This window comes from Limanda limanda, chromosome 19 (assembly GCF_963576545.1).
Source record: "Limanda limanda chromosome 19, fLimLim1.1, whole genome shotgun sequence".
NCBI classification, from domain to species: domain Eukaryota; kingdom Metazoa; phylum Chordata; class Actinopteri; order Pleuronectiformes; family Pleuronectidae; genus Limanda; species Limanda limanda.
Window position 1 is genome coordinate 19,563,924 of NC_083654.1, and position 25,029 is coordinate 19,588,952.

General features: G+C 41.9%; 1 protein-coding gene across 1 annotated transcript; it reads left to right on the top strand.

Annotated features, from left to right (window-relative positions):
• Positions 1-9,132: 9,132 nt before the first annotated feature.
• trhrb (thyrotropin-releasing hormone receptor b) lies at positions 9,133-11,385 on the top strand. Its single transcript, XM_061093178.1, has 2 exons — positions 9,133-9,912; positions 10,960-11,385. Exons 1-2 carry the CDS (start codon positions 9,133-9,135, stop codon positions 11,383-11,385), a joined length of 1,206 nt encoding a protein of 401 aa, XP_060949161.1.
• The last annotated feature ends 13,644 nt before the right edge of the window (positions 11,386-25,029 follow it).

Genomic DNA, 25,029 nt, shown 5'->3' on the forward strand with positions numbered 1-25,029 from the left:
TGGTCCCCGAGCTGCAGCCTCCTGGTCCCTGGCACGTCCACACGAATCAGAGGAGAGGAGGCAGGAGGAGGAGTGAGACTTCCAACTACTGCACTACTTTCTCTCTTTGTGCGCAGAAACCAATACCGGATCAATAGCTGATTTATTCTTTATGAGCCATGAGGATCAGGAGCATCTTCAGGTTGTTGGTCATCCAATTAGTTGATTGAAAACTTAGGGAACACCCAAAGTGAGTTCAGTTTATCCTGAGGGGAACATGAATATCTGACTTGTTGAGACATTTCATTAAGAAACACAAATATCAACAGGAAAGTCCTCGTGGTTCATCCTCTGGGATCATGGATATCCATGAATGTGTTTATCAGTTATATCAGATATTATGTTTATTATTTAATCTGGTAGTAGCACGAGATGAAAATTAACGGTTCACTAATGTCCTCACGGTTCATCCTCTGAGGTGCAGGCATATACATAAATGTTAGATATATTTTATAAGCTATAGATATAAGATCATATATTTCTCTGGATGAAAAAAATTGGAACAAGATGATAATGAATGTGTCTCTAAAGAAGGTTGAATGTTATATATTTAAAACGTTTGGAGCCAATGCATTTAAAAGACGGTTGAATATTTGCCTAGATATGAATCTAAAGTCATTATGGTTCATCCTCTGGGAAGCATGAATGTATAAACATAAAAAAAAAATGAGTGCTGATACATTTAGAAAGTGATGAGACATTTCTTTGACCTGCTGGTGAGATGAAATGAAAACCATTTCCTTAGGGGTCATCCCCTGGGAAGCATGAATGTTCATAAATAATACATTTTGGAGCAATTCAGAGCAAAGTCAACTCTTCTCTTTGTGTTTCCATCAGAGTTCAGCCCCTGCAGGTGGACTCACAACACGTTCAGATCAAGGACGTGAGAACAAGAACAGGGAAAAGGAAAGATCAGATTTGTCCACCTGCTGGTTGGATTATTTAACGCTGGGTTAGATTCTGTCTTCACCTTGAGTCGCAGTCTGGATATTTCCATTAGATTAACAAAGTCTTACATGATTTATTCCCAAACGACTGCATGTGCAGCTCGTGCTCGAAGGAAATTAGCAAATTTTTGTGCGACAGCCTAAAGGGACACAACAAATGTGTGATTTATGCTTTATTGATCCCTGAGGGAAAAGCTGGAGGTCAGAGGTCGGCTGGCAAACAGAAGCGCTGCAGCTGGGGCAACAAGTCCTGCAGAGAGAAGCAGCTGCTGCTCAGCGTTAAATAAAAACCACAGGAGAGCAGAGTCCATCTTCCCTTCTAACTCGGTGCAAAACCTAAGATGGTGAATAATTCATCTGAATATAAACTACCAAATTACCTGGAAATAAAATAACAGCTGGCATGGTTTTGTTTCTGCAGATTACAGGAGCCGGTGCTCAACAGCACTTCAGCACGACAGGAAATCCTTGTCCTCTCCAAAGCTGCCTCATTAACCACTGGAGCGTTCCAACAATATCTCTGCGACAAAGAGAGACAACACACGAGAGGGAAGGATTCCTCCTTGTTTGGAATCGAGCGCTCTGCAAAACCTGTTTGGCCCATTTTCAGAGGATGCAGGAAGAAAAGTCAGCTTTTCTATTGAATCTAAACCGTGTCCAATCCCATTCAGGCAGCGCTGGCTGGAAACGCTCATATCTCCAACCTGGCAGCTTCTCAGGAACTTAACAAAGACATCATCTCCACCACCATGCATTCAGGAATTCATCTCGTTCACAGGAAACAAAGGTTTGCTCCGACAAGAACAATTCTCAAAACGAGCAGTGGAGCATTTCACTCCTCAAAATCTGTTGAGAAATGAAATTAACATAAAGTAAATAACGGGATACGACAAAGCTCTTCATATTGTGCAGGAGACTGATCTTCCACTTGTCTGCAGGCCACTGGAGCATATGTAGGCTACAGGAAGCCAAAGGTCACGATTACAAAACGCTTCAGCGCTCCGACCATTAAAGTTCATTCCTCCTGATTACCGAGGCCAACCACCCCGGTGCTTGTGGGTAACGCTCTTTGCTCGCTGCACATCTAGCGGTCGGGGGGGTTAGCAGTGTAAAAGGCGACACGCTGGAGGCGGGTTTTAACATTTCTGACCACGGATGCGGAAGAGAGACATGTTGTAAGCAACACGTTTCACAGCTGTGAGACGCACGGAGGCTCCAGCAGCAACAGATCTCAATCAGTGACACGTTCAAACTTCACATGGACCCCTGCTGTTCGCTGAGGATTATCTGACACACAAGGAGTGTTTTCAGTTTTAATTATAGAATATCAAATAACCCTGGCACTGTGGTTCAGTGGTCAGGGTTGGAACTCCTGTGTGGAGGAACCATGATCTGCTCATGTCTCTGTGGCTTTTCTACTGGTTCAGCTTCCTCCCACAGTCCAGACACATGCAGATTAACATGGGACTGTTAATTCCCAGTGGGTGGGACTCTGAGCCTGACTGGTAGTTTGTCTCTGAATGTCCGCCTCCACCCAGTGTCAGCTGGGATAAGACCCTGCAACCCTCAGAGGAGAAGCAGTACAGATACTGGATGTTTGTGCTCCTGTCAGGTCGCTGCCGAGAATTAGGTTAGTCCACAATTTTGTATGAACAATCCTAAAGTCAATAATCGCCTTTACAGAAGATTGCAACAACACCAACATCGGATTCCCCCCCCCCCAAAGAGGCTCCTGGCCCCTTTTACCTGGGTCCCCAAAGTTCCTAGAGACGCTCCTGGTTCCTGTGGAAAGCTTCAGTGAGTCCACAGATACTTTTGGACGCGTAACTTCGGAATGTTATCGCCCATCTCCTCAGGACGCATCACGTTACTCCACACACAGCTCTGGTGGACCAGGTGAGCAGAAAGTGGTTTTACTGGCGGATAGATCCACAGAGTTTACCTTTCTTTATCTCCCTCCACCCCTTCACAGCAGCTTCAGCCTGGAGACGGAGGGGGTCTGACCATCAGTTCCGTGCACACGCCTTCTTCTCACTCAATTAAGTCAATTAAGTAATAAAGTTTCTCTCTTCCTCTGCTGAGCAGCAGCCACAGTCTGTTCATCGTTTACCAAACAACGTCCTGCAGCACTTTGAGATCCACGGAAATAAAGAGTTTATATTAACATTCTTTACATTCTGAACAGTCTGGTGCAACATACTGAATAAACCTACCGAACACAATTCAGTTTTAAATAAGGTCTTAATAAATATAATCACACATGGTTTATATCTCTGAATATCTGCAGCAAGGATTCTAATTTGAGATGTAACCATAAAGTTTATCATATTAAAATTTCCATTTTGTGTTTAGAGTTTAGAGCAGATGATCCACACTCTTAAATAATATGAGTGAACATATAATTATGTCATTTATTGATCGTGTAAACTGATTAATTAAAAAACAAATATCAGGATGTGATATTTCTGAGCTCCAGCTGAATATTTGTTGAGTTTAACACAGAAAATATAATTTTCAATTAGTAAAAATTGGAAATAAACCTAAAAAAACAATAATCTAAATCTATTGTGACATCCAGCAACTCATTCAATGTATAATATATATATTATACATTGAATGAGTCTATGTATAATATAAATCTATGTATAATATACATATATATATATATACAATATATATATATTATACATAGATTTATAGATTCTATTATTCTCAAAGAATGTCTTCCAATAATTTAGATATATATTACCTTATAAAACATATATAATATGATTTACAATCTACATATTTCATAAATGGTCTATGATAAACATGAGGCTGCAACATTAAAACAGATTATACACACACACACACACACACACACACACACACACACACGCACAAAAGGTCCACATTCATATTAAAACTAGTTTTCATGCACATGTATTTTGAGAGACAGCAAACATATTTATTAATTAATTGCTCTAATCAAATTAAATAGGAGACAAAACGTTTGCTGCAGTCACGACAACTGCACAACCTGCACAAACTGCACAAACTGTACACACTGCCCCAGTGCCCAGGAGCCACTGGGCCGGCAGCTGGAGCCGCTGAGAGTCTGACAGCAGTGACGTGTCCTCCTGGGATGTGAGTCCCTCCAGCCTCCAGCCTCCAGGCAGCGAGAGGAGAGAAAGGAAACGATTCATCGAACTGGGACGTTAAGTGCAGCGCTGCAGTGACATTAAAACTAACCACAGAGTGAAACCACCGCACTGGTCTGGTGATGCCACTGCTCTGTTGTTTATGATCTAAAGTGATTTGTCATTTCCTCCAGAGATGCTCCCGACCAGCAGGCCTGTTTTATTTACGCCATCCGGCCAAGTGAGGGATCTGCTGTGAAGCCGGAGCACAAGTGAAGCTATGAATAGCTGATGGGAAGAAGACGCTGGTCCAAGGTTAGACCAGGACAGGAAGACACAACTGAGCCTCGGGGTAGGGAGGATGTCTTTGACTGGACACACGCTAACACAAACAGACACACACACACACCCACACACACACTTCTGGGATAAGAGCTGAGTCAAGCTGCGATTTCAACCCCAGCTGAGTCGTGTGGTTTCTCTCTCACTCAGCACAACTTAAACGATATTTTGGATGAAGTTCAAGAAGGTAAATCATGAAAAAAAATAACACAGACATCCAGAGCAGAACAGTGTGAAAAAAAGTCGTGACATCCTCGATTTGAAATCTCTCAGCGAAACTTTTCCAGCTTTTCAAATCTCAGCTTGAGTTTTATGAATGTGATTTTTTTTAACACCCACACAACGCCTCACATTTACACCTGGAGGTTGGCCTGAATAAACTCTGCCTGTGCGTGTCTGTGTGTGTCTGTGTGTGTCTGTGTGTGTTCTACTCACTGTGCAGGCTGGGAGGTGAAGAAAACAGAGTCGTCTTCTGTGCAGGAGTGATGCCTCCTGTCAGTGCAGGTTATAGACTGGACCCACAGTGTGAACAGAGGGAGGTCAGGGTGGAGCAGTGGGCAGCGTGTTTATGACCGACCTTGAGTCATGGGCCTGCGGTGTGTGTGTCTGTGCGTGTGTGTGTGTGTGTGTGTGTGTGTGTGTGTGTGTGTGTGTGTGTGCGTGTGCGACGCCTTATGGATCCCAGTCGACTCAATCTGATTTCCTTTCAGATGACCTGCCAGCGTCTCAGTAAATCACGACAGTCAAAGGTCGTTATAAGATTTCAAACCCCTGTTGCTCCTTTGTTGAGTTATAATGCTCGACGTGTGGGAGGGAAATGCTAATGCAATCTTCTTCCTCTACCGACAAATGCATATATTTGTATTGATTTACTGTACGATATATAAGTTCATCTGTTGGACTGCTGTGCACATTGTGTCACAGCAGTAAAGCTGGAACGTCTCTAAGCTCCTCCAGGCCGAACAGGCTCCTTGTGAAGCAACTAGATCCTGATTTTTACAGTTTTGGGATCTGAACCATCGACACACACTCGCAAATATCAGTCTCCTTAACATGTCTTGTTGTTTTTCATGCAGATCCATGAATTATCCTCTGAGAAATTGGGGAAAATGTCAAAAAGAAATCAAGGTCCAGGTAAATCCATTCAGTAGTCTTTGCACATTCCTGCTGACAAACAAGAAAACAAACAGACACAGGTGAAAACATAACCTCCATTAGGTAACTCTGGTGTTTTGGGGGAAAACATGTTGCAAAAGACATAATCAGTAAATCCACACTCATGCAGAGGAGATTTATAATTCCCTTCTTTTTGATCCTATCCACCCCAGTGTGTGTTGTGGCTGTGAGAGGTCACAGTGTTTGGAGCCAGAGGTCATCTCGTCCTCCAGCTGTGGATCACACGTGCTCCAGCTGTTAGCTTCAGCCGGAAACCGGAGCAGAACCTCATCTGTTGCTTCTCTGCAGATTTGTCTCCTTTGCTCTTTTTCCCTTCTTCTCTCTGAATATAAAACTGTGAGATATGAAATTATACACAATCAGCTCTCCTGTGCTTTCATGCTACAACTTAAAGATGATTATTCATGCATTATTCATAATAATATTTTTGAGTATTGAGTGTAACTAATTAAAATCAGTAGAGCAGCTCCATGATGTCATTAGAGTAGAGAAACCTGAAATGTGGAAATAACAGAAACAGCTTTTGTCTGGTGCTGGTCAGGTTTGTCCAGTAGGTGGCAGTAAAACTCTGTCACTTAGTTTTTCCTCCAGATGAGTTTAGCTTCTCCTCTCTGCCTCTAAATGTCTCTGAGAAGGAAACAGAACAATATTTAGAGTCTGATCTTTTCCACTGATTTGAGCTTGAATGTGTAAAGTTTGTTAAACACAGTCATTGGTGGAGTAAGTGATGGGATGGATGGATGGATGGATGGATGGATGGATGGATGGATGGATGGATGGATGGTCGTCATTATCCCAATTAAATCAAGCAGCATCAATACACCACACTAATTGATATCAATCCAAAAAATGTCTTTTCTTTCACCAAGATCCATGAATTACTGGGAAATTTGAGAAAATGTCTAAAGACAAAACACTTGAGCTCCTCCAAAATGACCTTTGCCCTCTGAGCGGCTTGAGGCTTGAGTCTCAAGTCCGGTTCTGACATGTGGCCTTTTGTTGGATGTCTTCCCTTTTCTCTCTCTGCATGTACTTTCTAAAAAGGCCTTAAACACCCCAAAAATGTGTTTTCGTGTTGGAAGGTGCCAAAGTATCTTTACTGGTTCTCTCTTCCCACAACAGTCAGTGCTGTGGCAGGAAGGGTTTTGTGGGAAGTGACTGAGCATCTCTTTTGTCTTAATGACACCGAGATACAGATATGAGTCATTCCAGCGTCCACTCTTAGGTAAGAGCAGTACATGTTCATATAGACTTTGAAGGAAAATGCATAAAAACATTGAATCGACCGGCTGCAGTGAATCAATCAGTTCTCTTCTCACAGCAGATTAGTTTCTGTGGATCTAGATGGAGAAGGAACAGAGCTAAAAACTGAGTCTTCACATATTCTGATGGGAATCATGGGAGAAAATAAAGAACGGAGGAGGGGAAGTTATGCAATTCCCTGTAGGTCCCGGTCCACCTGTTGCTCGGGATGGACGGCTGGCGACTTCAGAGCTCGCTGCACAATCATCTCATGATTAGAAGTGAAGTGTTGGCGTCAGCGTCGTCAGCTCGGCTCGGGAGGAACGAGAGCAGTTGGTGAGGAGGAGAGATTCCCACCTCCACAGAGAAGAGAACAAGCCACTGCACATTCCCCGTGTCGTGGGACAGAAGCACAGCTGAGACAGGTCACTGCCCATCTGTCTCTTTGTGCTTTTCATGTTGGCATAACAATAGATTTTTTTTTATCATCTGAAGAACCATATTTAATCAAATGTACCGTATCAGCTTCTCATTAAATTGAATGTACCGTGTGGTGCTGACAAATCTCTGCAGTAGAGAGGAGCTGGAAATCTAAGAGGTTCTTAGATTCACTATGAATATCATCACAGGGTCTTTAAGTGTGAAGTACATAAGTCTGACTACAATAGATTTTAGAAAGTGCACATATTGTTACATTACAAAGCAGTGAAGGGACTTTATTATTATTATCATCTTATTATATCACTATATTCTTATTATTGATGTTTTTGGAGCTGATTTCACCATTTTATTTTAGCCAATGAACTGAGAATACAGTATTTCTACAGAGAAATGTAATTTTTTTTGGTGTCATATTACATGTTATGGGAGTGTTGCAGTGAATATAAACTCATAATCTGTTTTTTAATATCTGGGCGATCGCCATGATCTTACTTGCAGATGATAGAGAGATTTGTTACAAGACAAGTTTGCTCATTGATCTTAGAATGATGACAACATTTAATCCATCAGCAAAATACATCAGATCAATCAAAGTGTACATTTAATGACATGTTTTTGCAAATCCATTGTGTATTGAGGACATTTTGTATATTCTAGGTTCGATATGCAAACAATATCTTTATAGTTTTCAACTAGAATTGTGCAAATATTGATCAGCTCCATCCAACAAACTGAAACCAAATTCTGAGTCTAATCAGCAGCAGAGGTTTCATGTGCTTTAAATCACATCTTACAATCTGAATTCTTCTAAAGTCTTGAAATCAGCTCAGTCGCCTGAAGAAGAAGAACCTGCATGTTTAACTCATCTTCACAAGAAGAAGTTAAACATCTGTTCGTGTGGGAATGAAATAAGAACAGAGCAGATATTCATGATGTCATATTTTAATATGTCACCAGCTGGTTCTGTGGACTGGTGGAGGGGGGGGGGGGGTTGCTTCTGAAAAATGTCATAATGGGCTAATCCTCCGCATGCGTGGAGCGAGCTTGTGTCAAAGGCTCAAAACCAAACCTCCATCTGTCCGCGACTCAGACTCAGTGACGAGCGCAGGAGGAGCGCATCGCAGCTTTTTACGCACCGCGCGTAAAGTCCACCCGAGTCTGAACGGATCCTGGTCCCTGTGTGATGGTCTGAGCAGCTCCTGGTTCCAGTGTGATGGTCTGAGCGGCTCCTGGTCCCAGTGTGATGGTCTGAGCAGCTCCTGGTCCCTGTGTGATGGTCTAAGCGGATCCTGGTCCCTGTGATGGTCTGAGCGGCTCCTGGTCCCAGTGTGATGGTTTGGGCAGCTCCTGGTTCCGTTTGATGGTCTGAGCGGATCCTGGTCCCTGTGTCATGGTCTGAGCGGATCCTGGTTCCCTGTGTGATTGTCTGAGCAGCTCCTGGTCCCTGTGTGACGGTCTGAGCAGCTCCTGGTCCCAGTGTGATGGTCTGAGAGGCTCCTGGTCCCAGTGTGATGGTCTGAGCAGCTCCTGGTCCCATCCTGGTCCCAGTGTGATGGTCTGAGCAGCTCTTGGTCCCTGTGTGATGGTCTGAGCGGATCCTGGTCCCAGTGTGATGGACTGAGCAGCTCCTGGTCCCATCCTGGTCCCAGTGTGATGGTCTGAGCAGCTCATGGTCCCATTGTGATGGTTTGATTCCCCACGTTCATCTGCATCCACGTCGAGGTGGACTCACTCGTTTCCAGATCCTCCAGAGCTGGATGAGCTCTCTCCTCCGCCGCGCGTAAAACCAAACTCCGTTATTTTTCCTCCACCTCGGATATCTGAAGATGGGGAACTTCACAGCTTCTCCGGACCTGAACCAGACTCTGGGGGACTGGACGGACTACAGCCTCCAGTACAAGGTGACGAGCATCTTGCTGCTTCTCCTCATCTGTCTCCTGGGCATCGTGGGGAACGTGATGGTGATCCTGGTGGTCCTCACCACCAAACACATGAGGACCCCCACCAACTGCTACCTGGTGAGTCTGGCCGTGGCGGATCTGATGGTGCTCACGGCGGCCGGGTTGCCCACCATCACGGACAGCGTGTTCGGGTCCTGGGTGTTCGGACACTACGGCTGCCTCTCCATCACCTACCTCCAGTACCTGGGCATCAACGCGTCCTCCTGCTCCATCACCGCCTTCACCATCGAGAGGTACATCGCCATCTGCCACCCCATCAAAGCCCAGTTCCTCTGCACCCTGTCCAGAGCCAAGAAGATCATCCTGTGCGTGTGGGCCTTCACCTGCCTCTACTGCGTCATGTGGTTCTACCTGTCCGACATCCAGGAGCTGGTGTACAAGAACATCACCATCACCACCTGCGGCTACCGGGTCTCCAGGAAGTTCTACCTGCCCGTGTACTTCTTCGACTTCGGCGTGTTCTTCGTGGTTCCGCTGCTGCTCTCCGCGGTTCTGTACGGACTCATCGCCCGGATCCTGTTCCTCAACCCGCTGCCCTCCGACCCCAAGGACAAGAAGAAGAACGGAGCCAGCAGCCAGAACCACCGGAGCGTGAGCTGCAAGAACTCCAGACACTCCAGCTCCACCGCAACCTCCCGCAGACAGGTGAGAGGAGCTTTTTAATCTGACAACAGGAGAAACAAGTTAAAATCACATGGTTTATTCTAAATCAAAATTAAATCAAATGCTCCACTTTAGAGGGAGATATCAGTAACTTACTTCCACATTACATCTGTTGAACACCTGTACCATTCCAGCTGTTTTATTATTAAATATTAAACATATAAGCTTTTATCATTATTTAACAACTTGCACAAAAGTATGACAAATACTACGAATACACTCCACAACCACCAGGTACAATAGTGGGATTCTACTCTGACATGAATCCATCATTGATATTTCATCAGTTAAATTGTATAAAAGTACAGAAGGGCTTTTTCTCCATCAATATATTTTAATGTACATAATTTCTGCATCGTGGTGTTTTGCTTCCTCAGTGGAAGTAAAGGCTCTGATTACTTCTTCCACTATTGTGAATTAATAAATAAAAATGAAGTTGAACCCTATAGAAACAAATGAGATGAATAGAGTCAGGAAATATAAGTCACTGAATTGATGATAATAACGGAAACAATGAGCTGTTAGAGTCAATGCTTTGTATTCTGAGACTAATACAAAGTGAAGTCCTTGGATTTCTATTCATACGCATCAACAGTTTTGGTTTTTAATTTATTACAAAACAGAAAATTACAAAAGAATGAATTGATAAATCAATGAATGACAGGAGAGAAATCCAAAGTCACTTTTCTATCATGAAGAAAAAAGCAAATATTCACATTTTAAAGGGAATTTTACTATAAAAATGAAACTGATGATTAATCAATAAACAAAATAGTAATTGAAAGTGGACTGACCCTTTAACATGTGGGATTAAAGAATCAAGATCTGCAGCCTCAAATAAAGACAATAAACAGAATCCCCTAGATGTAGAAGAGCAAGAAGTGACTATATTTCAAAATGTTTAAATTCTTTCTTCTCCATTATGTTTCACTCCATGTCTTTTATTTCTATTTATTTATTTATCTGTTCAACCCGTTCTCCTCTGAGCTTGATGCAGTTGTACATATTCCTCCCTGTCGCCCCCTACAGGTGACGAAGATGCTGGCCGTGGTGGTGATCCTGTTCGCCGCGCTCTGGATGCCGTACCGCACCCTGGTGGTGGTCAACTCCTTCCTGGACCGGGCCTACCTGGACAACTGGTTCCTGCTCTTCTGCCGGATCTGCGTCTACCTCAACAGCGCCATCAACCCGGTCATCTACAACGCCATGTCGCAGAAGTTCCGCGCCGCTTTCCGCAAGATCTGCCGCTGCGGCGGGAAGGGCTCGGACAAGCCCGCCGCCTACAGCATGGCCCTCACCTACAGCGCCGCCAAGGACACGTCCATGGTGGAGAGCACCGACCACTTCACCACGGAGAAGGAGGAGCTCACCGTGACGGACGAGCTGCTCTCAGACCAGAAGATGATGTATCCAGATCCCTGCGAGTACCGGGAGGTGAACTTCAGCGACGCCTGAGGCTCGTTTGAGGCCAGAGAGACGATTCTGAGGATCAACCCAGGAGGAAAATGTCTCTTAATGGAGTCCGCTCAGTGGGAGTATTGGTCCTTGAGAGCCTGCTGACCTTTTGAAAGGCAGGCTGCTGTAACTAGAGATGTAAACGAAGATAACAGACACTGATGCATGATGACAGTCTCAGAGGGACAGGACGTTGTGTAGAATCAAACATTGATCAGATAAGTGCTCTTCTGTTGCACGGCTGTCATCTTGTCTCGTACCTGACCTCGTGATTTATTTGTAAATGAGCCAACGAAACAGAGTCGTGAACAAATGCATCTCTCTCACCTCAGATATATAATGTTGTTGTGTCACACTCCGGAGCAGCAGAGTCTTTTTCCAACGATTCTCCAGCTGTTTGACATCATGTGAACTTCAACACCAAGAACTCCTGCGATGTGACGACAGTAAACTGTTCACGACGCATTAAGTGATGTCACAGGTCGGTGAGGCCTTAACGCCAAAGGGAAACAATCACATGACTCAACCAAACAGATCAATACAGACACGTCTGGCCTGGATTTACATTCTGCATCATTTTCCTCCAGGCAGGAATCAACCATTTTCCTCAAAAATCTGGTGTATTTTCAAACTTCACCCTCACCCTGTGCAGATGTAAGAAGCGAGTGTCCTCCTGCTCTCCCATTGTTCTCAGGGCCTGCGCTCCATTCAAGTATTTGAGTCACACCTGATCCTTCATTCACAAAACAGGCCCGGAGTTTTATTGTGAAGGTTGTGAATGCAGCCTCGAGCTCGATGTGGGAGAGAGGCTGAGACGAGTGAAGGTTCGTCCACGGTCGGAGAACAAGAGCGAACAAAGGACTTTGTTACTTAAATATAAAAAAGTGCCAAAAAATGAAATTTGATATTTGCTGCTTTGGCTGCCAACGTCTGTGGTGTACGTACTTTATAAAGAGGTTCTAAGTTGTCAATATATGTAGGAACAAGCTTTCTGTTCCTGGTTATTTACCATGCAGCCATTCAAAGGAATATTCTTTTTCATAAAACCCCAGTTTTCAAGGCTATTTAACAATTTTTTAGAGTATTTAGAGACTAACCCTAAAATTAACGCCACTGAGGGGCTGCAGACAGATTGTACATATTTCTCTTTTACACCAAAACTAGCACACTTGCCTTTAAAGGAACATAAACCCACACAAAAAAACGATTGACTCCTTTCCCAGGGGAGGAGTTTGTGGTCTGCGGCCTCAGTCCAGCAACAACTGTCCATACAGCTAAAGGTCTGTGAGGAATAACCCAAAGCACAATGTGATGTCCTGCAGACAATTATTCCTCCAGGAACATGTCTCCTAATGTCACAGCTTATAAACCCTTTAGAAAGACGCCTTGTTACTAAAAGGTTTATGATTCTATTTATTGTTTCCAGTGTGAAAGTCTGTATATATTGTTTCAGATTATGAATCATGAGTCACTGTAGATGACATATCTGTATTAGTATCTTTCAAGCTGTGGATTTGCTCGTCTCGCTCTTCGCTTGTGAAAGTCGCCGGTGAGCAGAGCTGCTAACTCTTCTGTTTGTTGAGCTAAAAAGAGAAGATTGCTGTAGATAAAAATAAAAACATGTTAAAAAGTAATTCATATACAAGTACGGATTTTAAGTAACTTGACAAGTTGTTAAAAGGACATTAAATATGATAATGATAAAAAATAAAAAAAAGTGAGAGAAAATGCAAAATCTAGTTAAAGGGTGAAGTCAAGTTTTAAGTTGTCTTTATTGATTGTCCATTGAAACATCATAAATATAGTTTTGTGATGCTCTTTGTGGAAACTGCTGCTTTGGTCCCACTTTTCAGATTAATGTGAAGCTGTGAATATTTTGATGTTCGTCTCGAAACACCTCATTTGTACATTTTTATCTTCATGTTCCAAAATAAAGATCTTTCTGGAATTAGATTCGTACTTTTTTTTGTTTGGCTTGTTTAATGGTTATTTCACATTTTCTTTTCTACTGGAAAATAAGTCATCTTGGATGCTCTTGTTCTCAGTTTAGATTCCACTTGTACGTCCACTGAGCGCCCACACGGACTGGAACACTGAACAGAACCAATTAAAACAGAAAAATGAATCCTGGCTGTACTCGAGTAGATTCCTGCTCCTCCACACGTCAGTTTCCCAAACTGTGGTAACTAGAATCACAGTGAAGCATTTAGCTGGTAAGAAGCCACATTTCTTCCTGAAGACTTTGGTGGAGACCAAATTAGAGCTAAAAGGAGAGTGAATATCAAACTTAATTTCCAAGGTTGTGCACAAACAAGACTCTAAACTAAAGTAACTACCTCCTGCACCTTTATCGCTCAATAGAGATGTTCCACATGTCTGATGGATCCGTAAACAGATTATTTCATGAATTATTAGAGCATCTCATTTAGTTATAAAATTTATGTCAGAAAGCTGCTTTGCTTCCAAACGGCCGATTTAAATCAAATACTTACTTTAAGCTGCTTTAAAGAAATATACATTTCATCATTATGCTGTTATCAATCTATCCTGTTATCAGTCTATCCCCTCTGTTAAACAGCTGATGGTGAATACTGTGAATGATTTACTGTTGATAAACAATCTGTCGTGTATTCACTAGAGTTAATGACTTTAGCATGTGCTTAAATACAATGACAGGCTGATATATATGATGCTTATCTTTGTGACTCTCAGTCATTCCCAGAGAATCCTCCAGATCTTTATTCAAGGAGGTCTGTCCCTCTTTGGAAAGACCTTTTACCTAGGGAATGACCTCTGACCAGAAAAGGGACGGTCCTTGACCAATGCATTTTCATCTTCATGTGCAAAACAACCCCTTATTTAGGCTGAAGCCCTGTTGTGTGATGTCATGTTATCTCTAGGTTTGGGGTCCCACCTCCCACCTATAAAACATCTTGCCCTGCAGGGGCAAGACAGACTTTCACTATTGGCTTGTGATGTCTCCGGGTATACCATGGTATCCGTCTGACCTGTGAAACTTCTGTGTAATAAACTCATGTTATACTGCAAGTTCTGGGTCCGCGGTTTCCTTTCCTTCATCATCAACTTCTACAACCACATCAACCTCTCGGCTGACCAGAATATACTTCAATCTTGGCGTCGCTCATCGAGACCGGTTGTGACCTGGGGCACTCCAACAGCTTCAAAACGGTGAGCATTCTCATTTTGTCTGAACGCTAGTGGGTTCATTGGGGCTGTTGTCTGTGTGTCTGTTGTCTAGTCACACCGCTAAAGAACCTGTTTATAGGGGCGTGTTGTTTGATGTGAAGTGAAACTCCGTGCTAAATTTTGATCTTATTTGCGAAGTGCACATCGCCAATAAGAGGGGGGGAAGTACTGAAAGTACAGAAAAGAGTAACAGTACTGAAAGTACAGAAAAGAGTAACAGTACTGAAAGTACAGAAAAGAGTAAAAGTACTGAAAGTACAGCAAAGAGTAAATGTACTGAAAGTACAGGACAAAGGAATTGATCAATAAGCCGCAGAATCTGGATAGTCAAGCCCTCAGAGGAGGAGCAGTAGAATGGGCCTGAGAAAACCAAGTTTTAAAGGTGGCATAAATTTACTACACTCTAAGTGAAAATGCGGCAGATAGCATGCTTGTGTGACTGGAGCGCTTTGGCTGTGAAGATGTGTGTGTGCGTCTGTGTACAGGGGGCCATCCCAGATGTGTATGTGTGTGACAGGAATGGCTCTCTCCCTCTGTCTCTTTCAAACAGTAGTTTGTGTGTGTGTGCGTGTGTGAGAAGATTATGTTCATTACTATGTTCGAGCTGTGTGAGACAAAAAATGCAGCAGGGGCATGATGTGTGACTGTGATATGAACAAGTTGTTTTTTGGGAGTTTGGAAGATTGTGTTTGTTTGTTTTTTTGTCAAATCTGCAGTGTTGTTTTTGGATGTGTGTGTGTGTATTTTGTTGTTTTCTGGCCAGAATTGAAACAACATGATTGATGAAAATATATGAGAGGACTATAAAAACATGAGCCTCGTAATAACACAATGAACCTCTTTTAAGGGGACTTATGAACTATGAACCTCCCTTATAAGAGGGCATAATGACATGATGAGCCTTCTTAAGAGGACTTAATAAATATAACCATTCATTCCCTTCACTGGTTCCCACTTTCTCCATGTGCTGGTGTGTGTATGATGAATGTGGACATTGCTGTGTGAGAAAAGAAAAATGCAGTAGGAGCTGGTCTGTTTGGTCTAAAATTAACAAAAGTTTTTATGATTGATTAAATATATATATGTTGTGGTTACGAACGGGAAATTTGATGACTTGTAGGGACGGATGTTTTGTTCTCTGTGTTGAATGGAACGGTTGGCCTCATTTGGGGGACGTAGTGCATGGGTCAGTCTGCCCCCACCTTTTTGGTGTGTCTATGTGTCTCTCGTGTGTGAACTTCCCTCTACATCGCTCCTGTTTGGAGCAAGGAGGGGAGTTTGGAAACGTGAGGGGGGATTTTTACTGTGATAACAATCTCTTGTGGGTCACAGCGACAGACTCACATATTTTAAAGAACTCTCTCTCTCTTTTTCTCTCTAGTGTAATAAGAAATAGATAAAATAAAGTGTGGGGTGAGAGTTTTAGGAACTCCTTTCACAAATAATGGGAATTACACTTATGCCCTTTGCAGGAGAGATCTAAATAGACTCTCAAAACAGAGGAGAGAGAGCTGTTTAAAATATTAAAGGAACTTTGACTGTTGAACAAGTCGGGGTTTAAATTAGGAAAACAACATTGTTGGCTAATTTGAAAAAATCACTGAAAGAGACCTCTCCAAAGTTCCCCTGGGACAAAAGCATCTGTTCAGAGAGGGGGGAATGTGCATCCCAGAGGAGTGTAGTAAATCCTCTGAAACTTTAGTGCAGTGACATGAGGAGAGATCTTTGAGGTCTCACCTCTGTAAATTACACCCTTCTGTGAGACACAGAAAAAAGTCACAAGATTTTAAGAAAACAAATCTTTTAATAGTTTAAACTAAAAACTATAATTTGTTTGTTTGTTTCTTTATGATAAAGCGAGACTGTGCAGACAGTATAAGGAAATAAAATTGCTTGTTTAAACCAGCAAACCAGATTGGATATGGCTGTAGTTCTATAAAAATCTTTTACCGCTTGAACTCTTTATTTCATTTGGTTTTCATTAACTTCATCAATACTTAGTTATGGGTTCACTTTGGGAACACATTGGGTTTAATTTGACATTTTTGGACTTTAAATAATGGAATTTGTTTGCATTGACTAGACAATGCAAATGTGCTGATTTCAAGACTGTTATAAAGCTACATTAAGGGTTGGTATAAAGTAAAAATAACATATCTGTTTTTCCTCACTGGGAATGACATGTGTACAGACAGAGGATCAAACAGTTAAATTGGTTTATGAAAGGACTGTTGAGTTTTGAATACAGCCGTGAATAAATAATAAAATATTGAGAACTTAAAGATATTATTAGAATGAAATAAACCAAATTTTACATTGATGATGCATGGTATAAAATTATGACTGGTATTTGAAGAAGAAAAAACATCTGTTTACCTGAGTGTTGGCAGATAACTTGTGCAAGTGTGATGCTCACACTTTTAATAACGCTCAGTGCGAGTTCAGCAGCAAAAACAGCGACACTAGCCAGCCACTCTTTGTCTCAAACTTTCTCTGATAATAAAAGTTAACGCATGGGATGAAACATGTTTAGAAAGGATGTTGGCTAAAATTTTTACAACATTGGTTAACAAAGGCATAACTGTGTCTACAACAACAGCAGTTTGTTTTCTCCAACAGTATTAGAGTTGATGCATCTTTGATACATGTGACTTGATGTATAGAAAAATTTACTGAGTATGGTTGAGACTTATGTCAAAGTTGAGGGGTCGATTTCATGATCTGTATCCACATGCCTATGTAAACTGTCCAAAAGGTTTATGACTGGGACTGGTGTGGTGGTCTGAACTTTGCATGACCTGAAAGCTGCTGGATTTTTTGCTTGTTCTCCCTCCAAAGAACTGAATGGATTATTGGATAGGGGGTGTTACATTATTTTGATGTTACATTATTTTGATGCTGATTATATTACTAAGTTTCTTATTTTGCTCCTTACAACAGCGTTTTGGAGATTGATTGAAGACTTATGGTAACTAATGCTTAAAATGAAGAATTTCTTTACATAAGTAAATGAAAAAATAAGATTTGGAAAATGGAACTGATATAAATAGTCCTAATATGGACTGCATGTGAAGGACCTAATACGACACTAAGACTGATAATCATATTGAATCACCTATGATGCTGTTGAAAGGACCTGATGGTTTCATAAAGATACTTAATCATTGTCTGTTTCTTTTCCCTTATGATGAGTGGGAATTGAGGTGGACAGATGAGAAGACAACTGGCTGGTGCAACACGGCCTGAGGCTTGCTGACATGCTGATCAAGGGGGGTACAGTTGACACACAAACTCTTTAGCAAAGACCTGCATTTACATATTTGTATGTGTTCTCACTTATAGTTATTATTATTATACACATTTTAACCTGCTTTCATTTGTGAGCTATTATAAGGATATTAATAGAGCACATCATTTGTTTACATACACATGCAATACTAAATGCTTTAGCTACTCAAAACGAAAAAATAAAATATAAGGTTTGGCAACAGACTGACCAGTTAATGCATTTAATTAATTAATGGAATAGGATTGTTTGGTCTAAACTCAGCTTAGAGTTGCAAATGTGAGTTCCATTGTTTGCGCGTGGTTTATTCTGATCTGAGCTGTGTTGGAGATTCGATATTGTGGCTGTTTGATGATTTTAGATAAATATTGGGTGAATGTCTTGCTGCAACCAGGAGCACATTTGGTGACAGTCAGTCACTTGTGGGAGTGCGTGATCTTATTGTCAAACATTATAAGCGGATTTTAAGTTCTGATATAACATTAATAAGCTTTTGATTCCTTTAGAGTTGGGAAGTCAATTTCATTTTTATCAGTTGTGGTGAATAAGTGGTTTTGCTACATGAATGAATGGATTTGTTGGTTGATTTGTTGATTTATTGATTGAAAACAACAAAGGGGGGAGGAGTAATCTACATAGCTTTAAGTAGCTTTAAATCTTAGCAATAACATTTTTAATTTACAATAAGGGAACAAAAGGAAGCTGCTACTATGGGGAAAAAGGACACTAAAAGTCCAAAAGTAATTACTCCTGTTGATGTAGTACAGAAAAATAATCCTTTAGTTAAAGGCATTGCAAAAATATCTGAAAAATGGAATCAACGCTGGCCTGAAATTGACCGACCATGGCCCGTAGAGGGGACTATGAACCCAGACGTAATTAAAATAATGCAAGTACTCGTGTCCACATACAAAGCAGGGCAAAAGAAGGGCAAGAAGGGGAAAAAACGCCAACAAAAGAGGCAATTGGAGCTTGACATTCTCCAGTTGTTTGAAAATGAGGGACAGAAACTGATCAAAGCTGCAAACAATAAGAAAGAGAGGGACTTAGAAAATACAAGACAAACAGAAAGACAAATAACACTGAAGAACCAGGTAGAAGAGATGCAGAAAGACCGTTCACAATTATCAGGCTTGAAAAATTCTTTGCACTCAAGAAAACAGTTGACAGTCAAGAAAATGTTTCCTGTGGTTGTCCGAGGGCAGAATTTGGAGTACAAGCCTTGGCAGACTACAGATATGTCAAGTATAATTGAAAAGTTACCTACTCTTCAAGACGGAGCACATTCTTGGATTTCAAAGTTGGAAGAGATTACAGTGGGAGAACAACTTGCCATGGGAGATATTAAGAGAATCTTGGCTAATCTCCTTGGAGTTCATGCTATGGGAGAGATTCTACTGAAAGCTGGACTTAATCAATACGTTGGAACTGCTGTGAATGATTCAGAACTGTTTTGTGCAAATAGAGGTCGACTGTGTAGAGCGCTGAAAGAGACGTTTCCGACAAATTTACATCCTGACAACATTCTTATTGAACCACTGGGAGAGGAAGAAAACCCGAGAGCCTATGTGTCCAGAGCTCATCAAGTGTGGAGAAATGTCACAGGAAATGACCCAGATTTGAATCAAATGGAGCAATCAATTTTGCGAGCCAAAATACAGAAGGGTTTGCCCGTAAAAGTGAGGAGCAAACTGGCAGAGGTGGTTGGTCTTGGAAGCATGGAAAAAGGTGTTTATACAGATCATGTAGCCCATCAGGTGATGCTGTATAGGAAGAAGGAACAAGATCAAAAAGAACAGGACCAAGAGGCCCTTAGAAAACTCAATCAAATACAACTGGTGGACAATAAGAAAATTAAGAAGCAAGCTCTGGTTATACAGAATCAGGCTCCACTAGATCAATCATTACTTCAATCACAGCTGAACCAGGTTCAGGTTCCTGTCATCTCCTACCAAGAGTCAGCATATGACCAAGCGCAGACCTGGAGAGGAAGGTTTGATCCAAATTTTGAACAGCATTCAGAAGAATGTTATAATTGTGCACAGTTTGCCTGTGAGTGTAACAACTGGATAGAATATGGAGGAGGAGAATACTGAAGAAACATCAGCGAAAGAAAGAACGGAGGATGACATGATTTGCGATTCATCCAAGGTTTCTAAGTTGTCAACGTCGCAGTACAACAGTGTGCTTTGTCTGTTCCGAATCTTTAAACAATCCTTTAGCAATGATTCTCTTGTGTTGATCTGGTAAATGCATTTTTTAGCATTCAAATTGAGAAAGATGGACAATATTGGTTTGTGTTTGAGTCAGAGAAAGTGACACTTCTAACGTCTATGTCAGTGCTATTTACGACCAGGCATTAAAAGAAGCTTAAAAATCATTAGAGATAACACTAGGAAGAACACTCCACCCTGGCTTCATGCAGGCCCTGACTGGCCTCCAACAGAGGCAGTTTATGAGAAAGGGGGGTTACATGACATCAGTGCTACTCCCACATCATGGGGGCAATAGGAGACCTGTAGCAGTGAAACTTGATCTTGTTGGTGTGTGAAGAATATTCGCAGAAGCCTATAGGAGATGCGTTTGGCCTGTTGGAAAACGCTGGATGGTCTGCAAATCCTTAGCTATTTCATAGTTTCTTATTACATTAGTGATGTGTTTCCAGGGGGGAAATGGAAAATGTGACTTATAATTTCTCATTCACTTATAGAATGGTAATCTGTATTGATGTTTTAATCTGTTTTGTATGCAAAGATACTGGTTTTCTTTTCTTTCATTCTAGAACATATTGGGGGACGATCACTATGAGGGTGAATTGTTCAGGGACTCCGATGTGTTGAATGGACACTTCAAACATGAACAATACGAATTGACTGAAGGACTCTGGACAAAGATACAACATCCAGATTCAAAACGTCAGCGATACTACAACTGGGAGTCAATGCTGCTGAGAAACTGCAGTGTTATACATTCTTATGTCTTACATATATTGCATGAGTAATATTAAAAGTGAATTATATTCTTTGTGTGTTAATTGCTGGGAAAAATGATGTTTTCTGTTATTAGGTGAATATACTGGGACCTCAGATGTTTTCTTTATTTTCTTGACGCTTAGGGACAGTGGGGCTAGGCAGGTGAAGGTCCTTTCGAGGGTCCAATGGGATGACCAGCCTGACCTTGGACATTATTTTGTTTTTATTTGCTGAGAGTTCCATATGTATTTGCTTAAAGACATTCCTTACACAATTTGCTAAAAACCTCATTTCAGTGGAGTAGGAGCACTATATATGGTCGCCTAGGCAGAGGGGCCGTGAGAGAATTTTCCTGTCTAGATTGTTTGATGGATAATATCAAGAAAGATAGCTGCCAGACTGGGTTTTTCGCTCTCACAACTAAACTCCTAAACACAGTTGCTTTATTATTGGAATCATACACCTGTATGTTTTATTCTTTTGGTTATGTCGAGACTTTATTTAGTCTCGAAGGGGGGTTATGTCGTGTATTCACTAGAGTTAATGACTTTAGCATGTGCTTAAATACAATGACAGGCTGATATATATGATGCTTATCTTTGTGACTCTCAGTCATTCCCAGAGAATCCTCCAGATCTTTATTCAAGGAGGTCTGTCCCTCTTTGGAAAGACCTTTTACCTAGGGAATGACCTCTGACCAGAAAAGGGACGGTCCTTGACCAATGCATTTTCATCTTCATGTGCAAAACAACCCCTTATTTAGGCTGAAGCCCTGTTGTGTGATGTCATGTTATCTCTAGGTTTGGGGTCCCACCTCCCACCTATAAAACATCTTGCCCTGCAGGGGCAAGACAGACTTTCACTATTGGCTTGTGATGTCTCCGGGTATACCATGGTATCCGTCTGACCTGTGAAACTTCTGTGTAATAAACTCATGTTATACTGCAAGTTCTGGGTCCGCGGTTTCCTTTCCTTCATCATCAACTTCTACAACCACATCAACCTCTCGGCTGACCAGAATATACTTCAAATCATATGCCTTGTTTTGTCTCCATGGTAAATCCATCTCCATCTTAAACACATGCATATGCAGTTTATTGATTTATTGTCCATCTGAGTGTCTCTCTACAGTAGATTGCTCTGATGGAAGAACAGAACTCTGCTGGTGTTTAGTGTCTGAATGTGTCACCACAGCTCCCATCAGTGTAGATCACAGCCCAGTAACCCACCACTGCTGCTCCTTAGTGGGACGCTGAAATTGAGCCGTCAGGTCTGTGAAGCATCGGCTCGTTTACGCTGCCTGAGAGCGGTTTCACTTAGCTGCTAATTTACAGCCCATCACAGGGCTGAGGACTGCGTGAGTGGAATTTCAAGAGGCTCCAGATGGTTTCTCTGGAGCCTCCAGTCCCCCTGAACTGCTGCCGGCTCCAGACTGGGATGTGACAACAGCTATCAAACACCTCAGTAAGAGGACAGACCGTCCACGGAGACACATTGACCTTTAGCTCCCTGATGGGGACCTGTCACACAAGCGTGAAGGTAAAATGGAGGCATCTCTTCTTCTGTGTCTCCGAGGATCACTTTCATGTTTTACTTTCCTCTGTTAGTGTCCAGCCGTAGATTCAGGTTAATTTACTGAGGTGTCTCCGAACTGTTATGAGCCGATATAACAGAAGCTCCCCTCCGCCAGCGAGGTAATGTTGTTACCACTTCCTGTTTCTATTTCACTATTCATTTAGGTTCAGGTTTATTTACCGACGCATCTCGTGGTCGTCGGTTTGTTTTACTGAAGAGATTTATTTCCTGCAGGAACCAGGAAGGAACTGATTTAATCCTGGAGTGGATTCAGATAAACAGACGAATCCTGTATATTTCTTTTTCATTTTCTTTAACATGGCGAGATAGACTTAGCCTTGATGGAGTATCTCTCTCTCTCTCTCTCTCTCTCTCTCTCTCTCTCTCTCTCTCTGTGTCCTTGTAGCTCATAGCAACTCAGTGACTGATCAGCAGCCGTTAGAATTAAATGTGAACCTTTAACATGTATATGAATTAGATTTTTTATTTAGGATTCCCCCATTTATTTCATATAAATATAAAAACAAAATGGCAGCAAAAGTGAGCCCTTGGCCTGATGATGGCATCGCAGCTCGTTTCAATTTATCTCAATTCCTCCTTTGAATACGCCAAATAACTTTATCAGTTTGTGTGAAAGTTGTTTCAAACCTTCCGATCAGAACCAGAAGATTCTGGAGGATCACGACCATTCAGCTTCCACAGGTGTTTGGACCTGAATTCAACACTTCACTGACACAGACTGAGCAGCAGAGTGTTTCCACAGGAGAATCTGTTACTGTGGTTACAGGCTGATGTCGGCTGCACAAAGAAAACGCTCTCAAATAGTTCGATATGAGCTTCTTCATTCGGTGGAAAAACAGTTCAAGGCTGAAGAGCAGAGACATCTCAGATGAGCCTTTAACGCTGTGTTGCTAGAGGCGGTTTTATTTCTTACATTTACACCAGTTTCCCAGGATTTAAAGAAGGAATCTTGATGGAACACATGTGGTGTATTTAGAAAACTGATATCTACGAGTGTGTGGAATTTGGTGCAGCGAGAAAAATGGTTTCCTCCTCGTCCTCCGGCTCAAAGTCTCCATCAGAAATAATAAACTTAAAAGCGATGAAAAGATTATTATGGTCTTAGTTTGTGGTTTTTGTAAACGCAAACTTTTTAACCTTAAGTTATTTAATTTCTCAAATAAACTTCCTCACCAGAGAAACCCAGTAAAAACAGACATTACTGGGATGTGAGTGACAGACGAATCCACAGCAAAACATCCATTAGCAACGAGCAAGGACATTTAAAAGAAAGAGAAAGTGGTGATTACAACTTGAAATCCAGTTTCTGTGTGACAGGGTGTAATTAAGAGGATGTGTGCGCCGGCCTCAAATTATGGATCACATCAGTGCCCCTCAAAGTACACTGCTGAAATATCAACTCGTCTGGATTTAGCTTAATCAGGCGTCAAAACAGACGAGGAGCAGAGAAGGAAGCGGTGAGGAGAAGGTGGAGTTCAGGGAGAAGAGGAAGAGGAAGAGGAAGAGGAAGAGGAAGAGGAAGAGGAAGAGGAGGGAAGAACGTTATTCAGGTGAAGAGACAATAAAACCTTCTAGCTGTAAAATCAATGTGTTTCAGCACAATAAAAAGAAAAAAGTCTTGTTCTGTGATAATGGATGTGTGACGCACGTGGGACCGGGGGGGTGGGGGGGTTGGGGGGTGTAATTACAGCTCTACCTCGACCAGGGAGCAGCTCCAGCTTCTAGGAGTAATTACACGTGGACGACGCTGTTTGAATAGAAGTACATTCTCCTCCAAGGACTGATGGAAAATTAGTTTTTAAAATGTCATACACCTTAACTAATTAATCTAAGTTCTCTGAAGGTTTCAGCCTGAATCAATGTGAGCAGATATTCACAGGAAAAGCCTGATTGTACAAAGTCTGTACAACTAGAATCTCTTCTGGGTTTGAAGATTCAAGAGGATGTAAGTAAATCAACTAAATATACAGTAGAACATAGATCTAGTCATTTGAATGAATTGTAACATGAATCTTTACGATGTGATTTCTGGGATCTTTTGTGGATCCAACATCCGTCACATCTTTTTGACTTCATGTGAGTTGTTCACGTACTTTTTGTTCTTTTCCTATTTTCAAGATTAAGATACACTTTATTATCCCACACACATGCACAGACATGCACAAGCACACTCATGCAAGGGGAAATTTAACCTCTGCTTTTAACCCATCTGGTGCAGGACACACAGAGCAGTGAGCAGCCAGGTATGGTGCCCGGGGAGCAGATGTTGGGGGAGTAAGGTGCCTTGCTCAGGGGCACTAGACAGGGTAGGGAGAATCCTCTTGGATTTTTGGACAGATCAATCCAGGTTTGTCTTTTTGTTGTTTTTCCGTGGAGTCGAACCAGAGACGAACCAGAGACCTTTTCTGCCCAGAGTCCAAGTTTCTGCCACTAGTCCACCGCCTCTCCAGCAACAAACCCCAGGAAAACCATTTTTATGTAAATTATACGGCTTAAATATGAAAAGGGATGAGTAGAAGAAGACTGAACATTCTCTATAAAGATACTGAAGTCCAACTTGCCCCTGACGTCTGTGTCAGATCG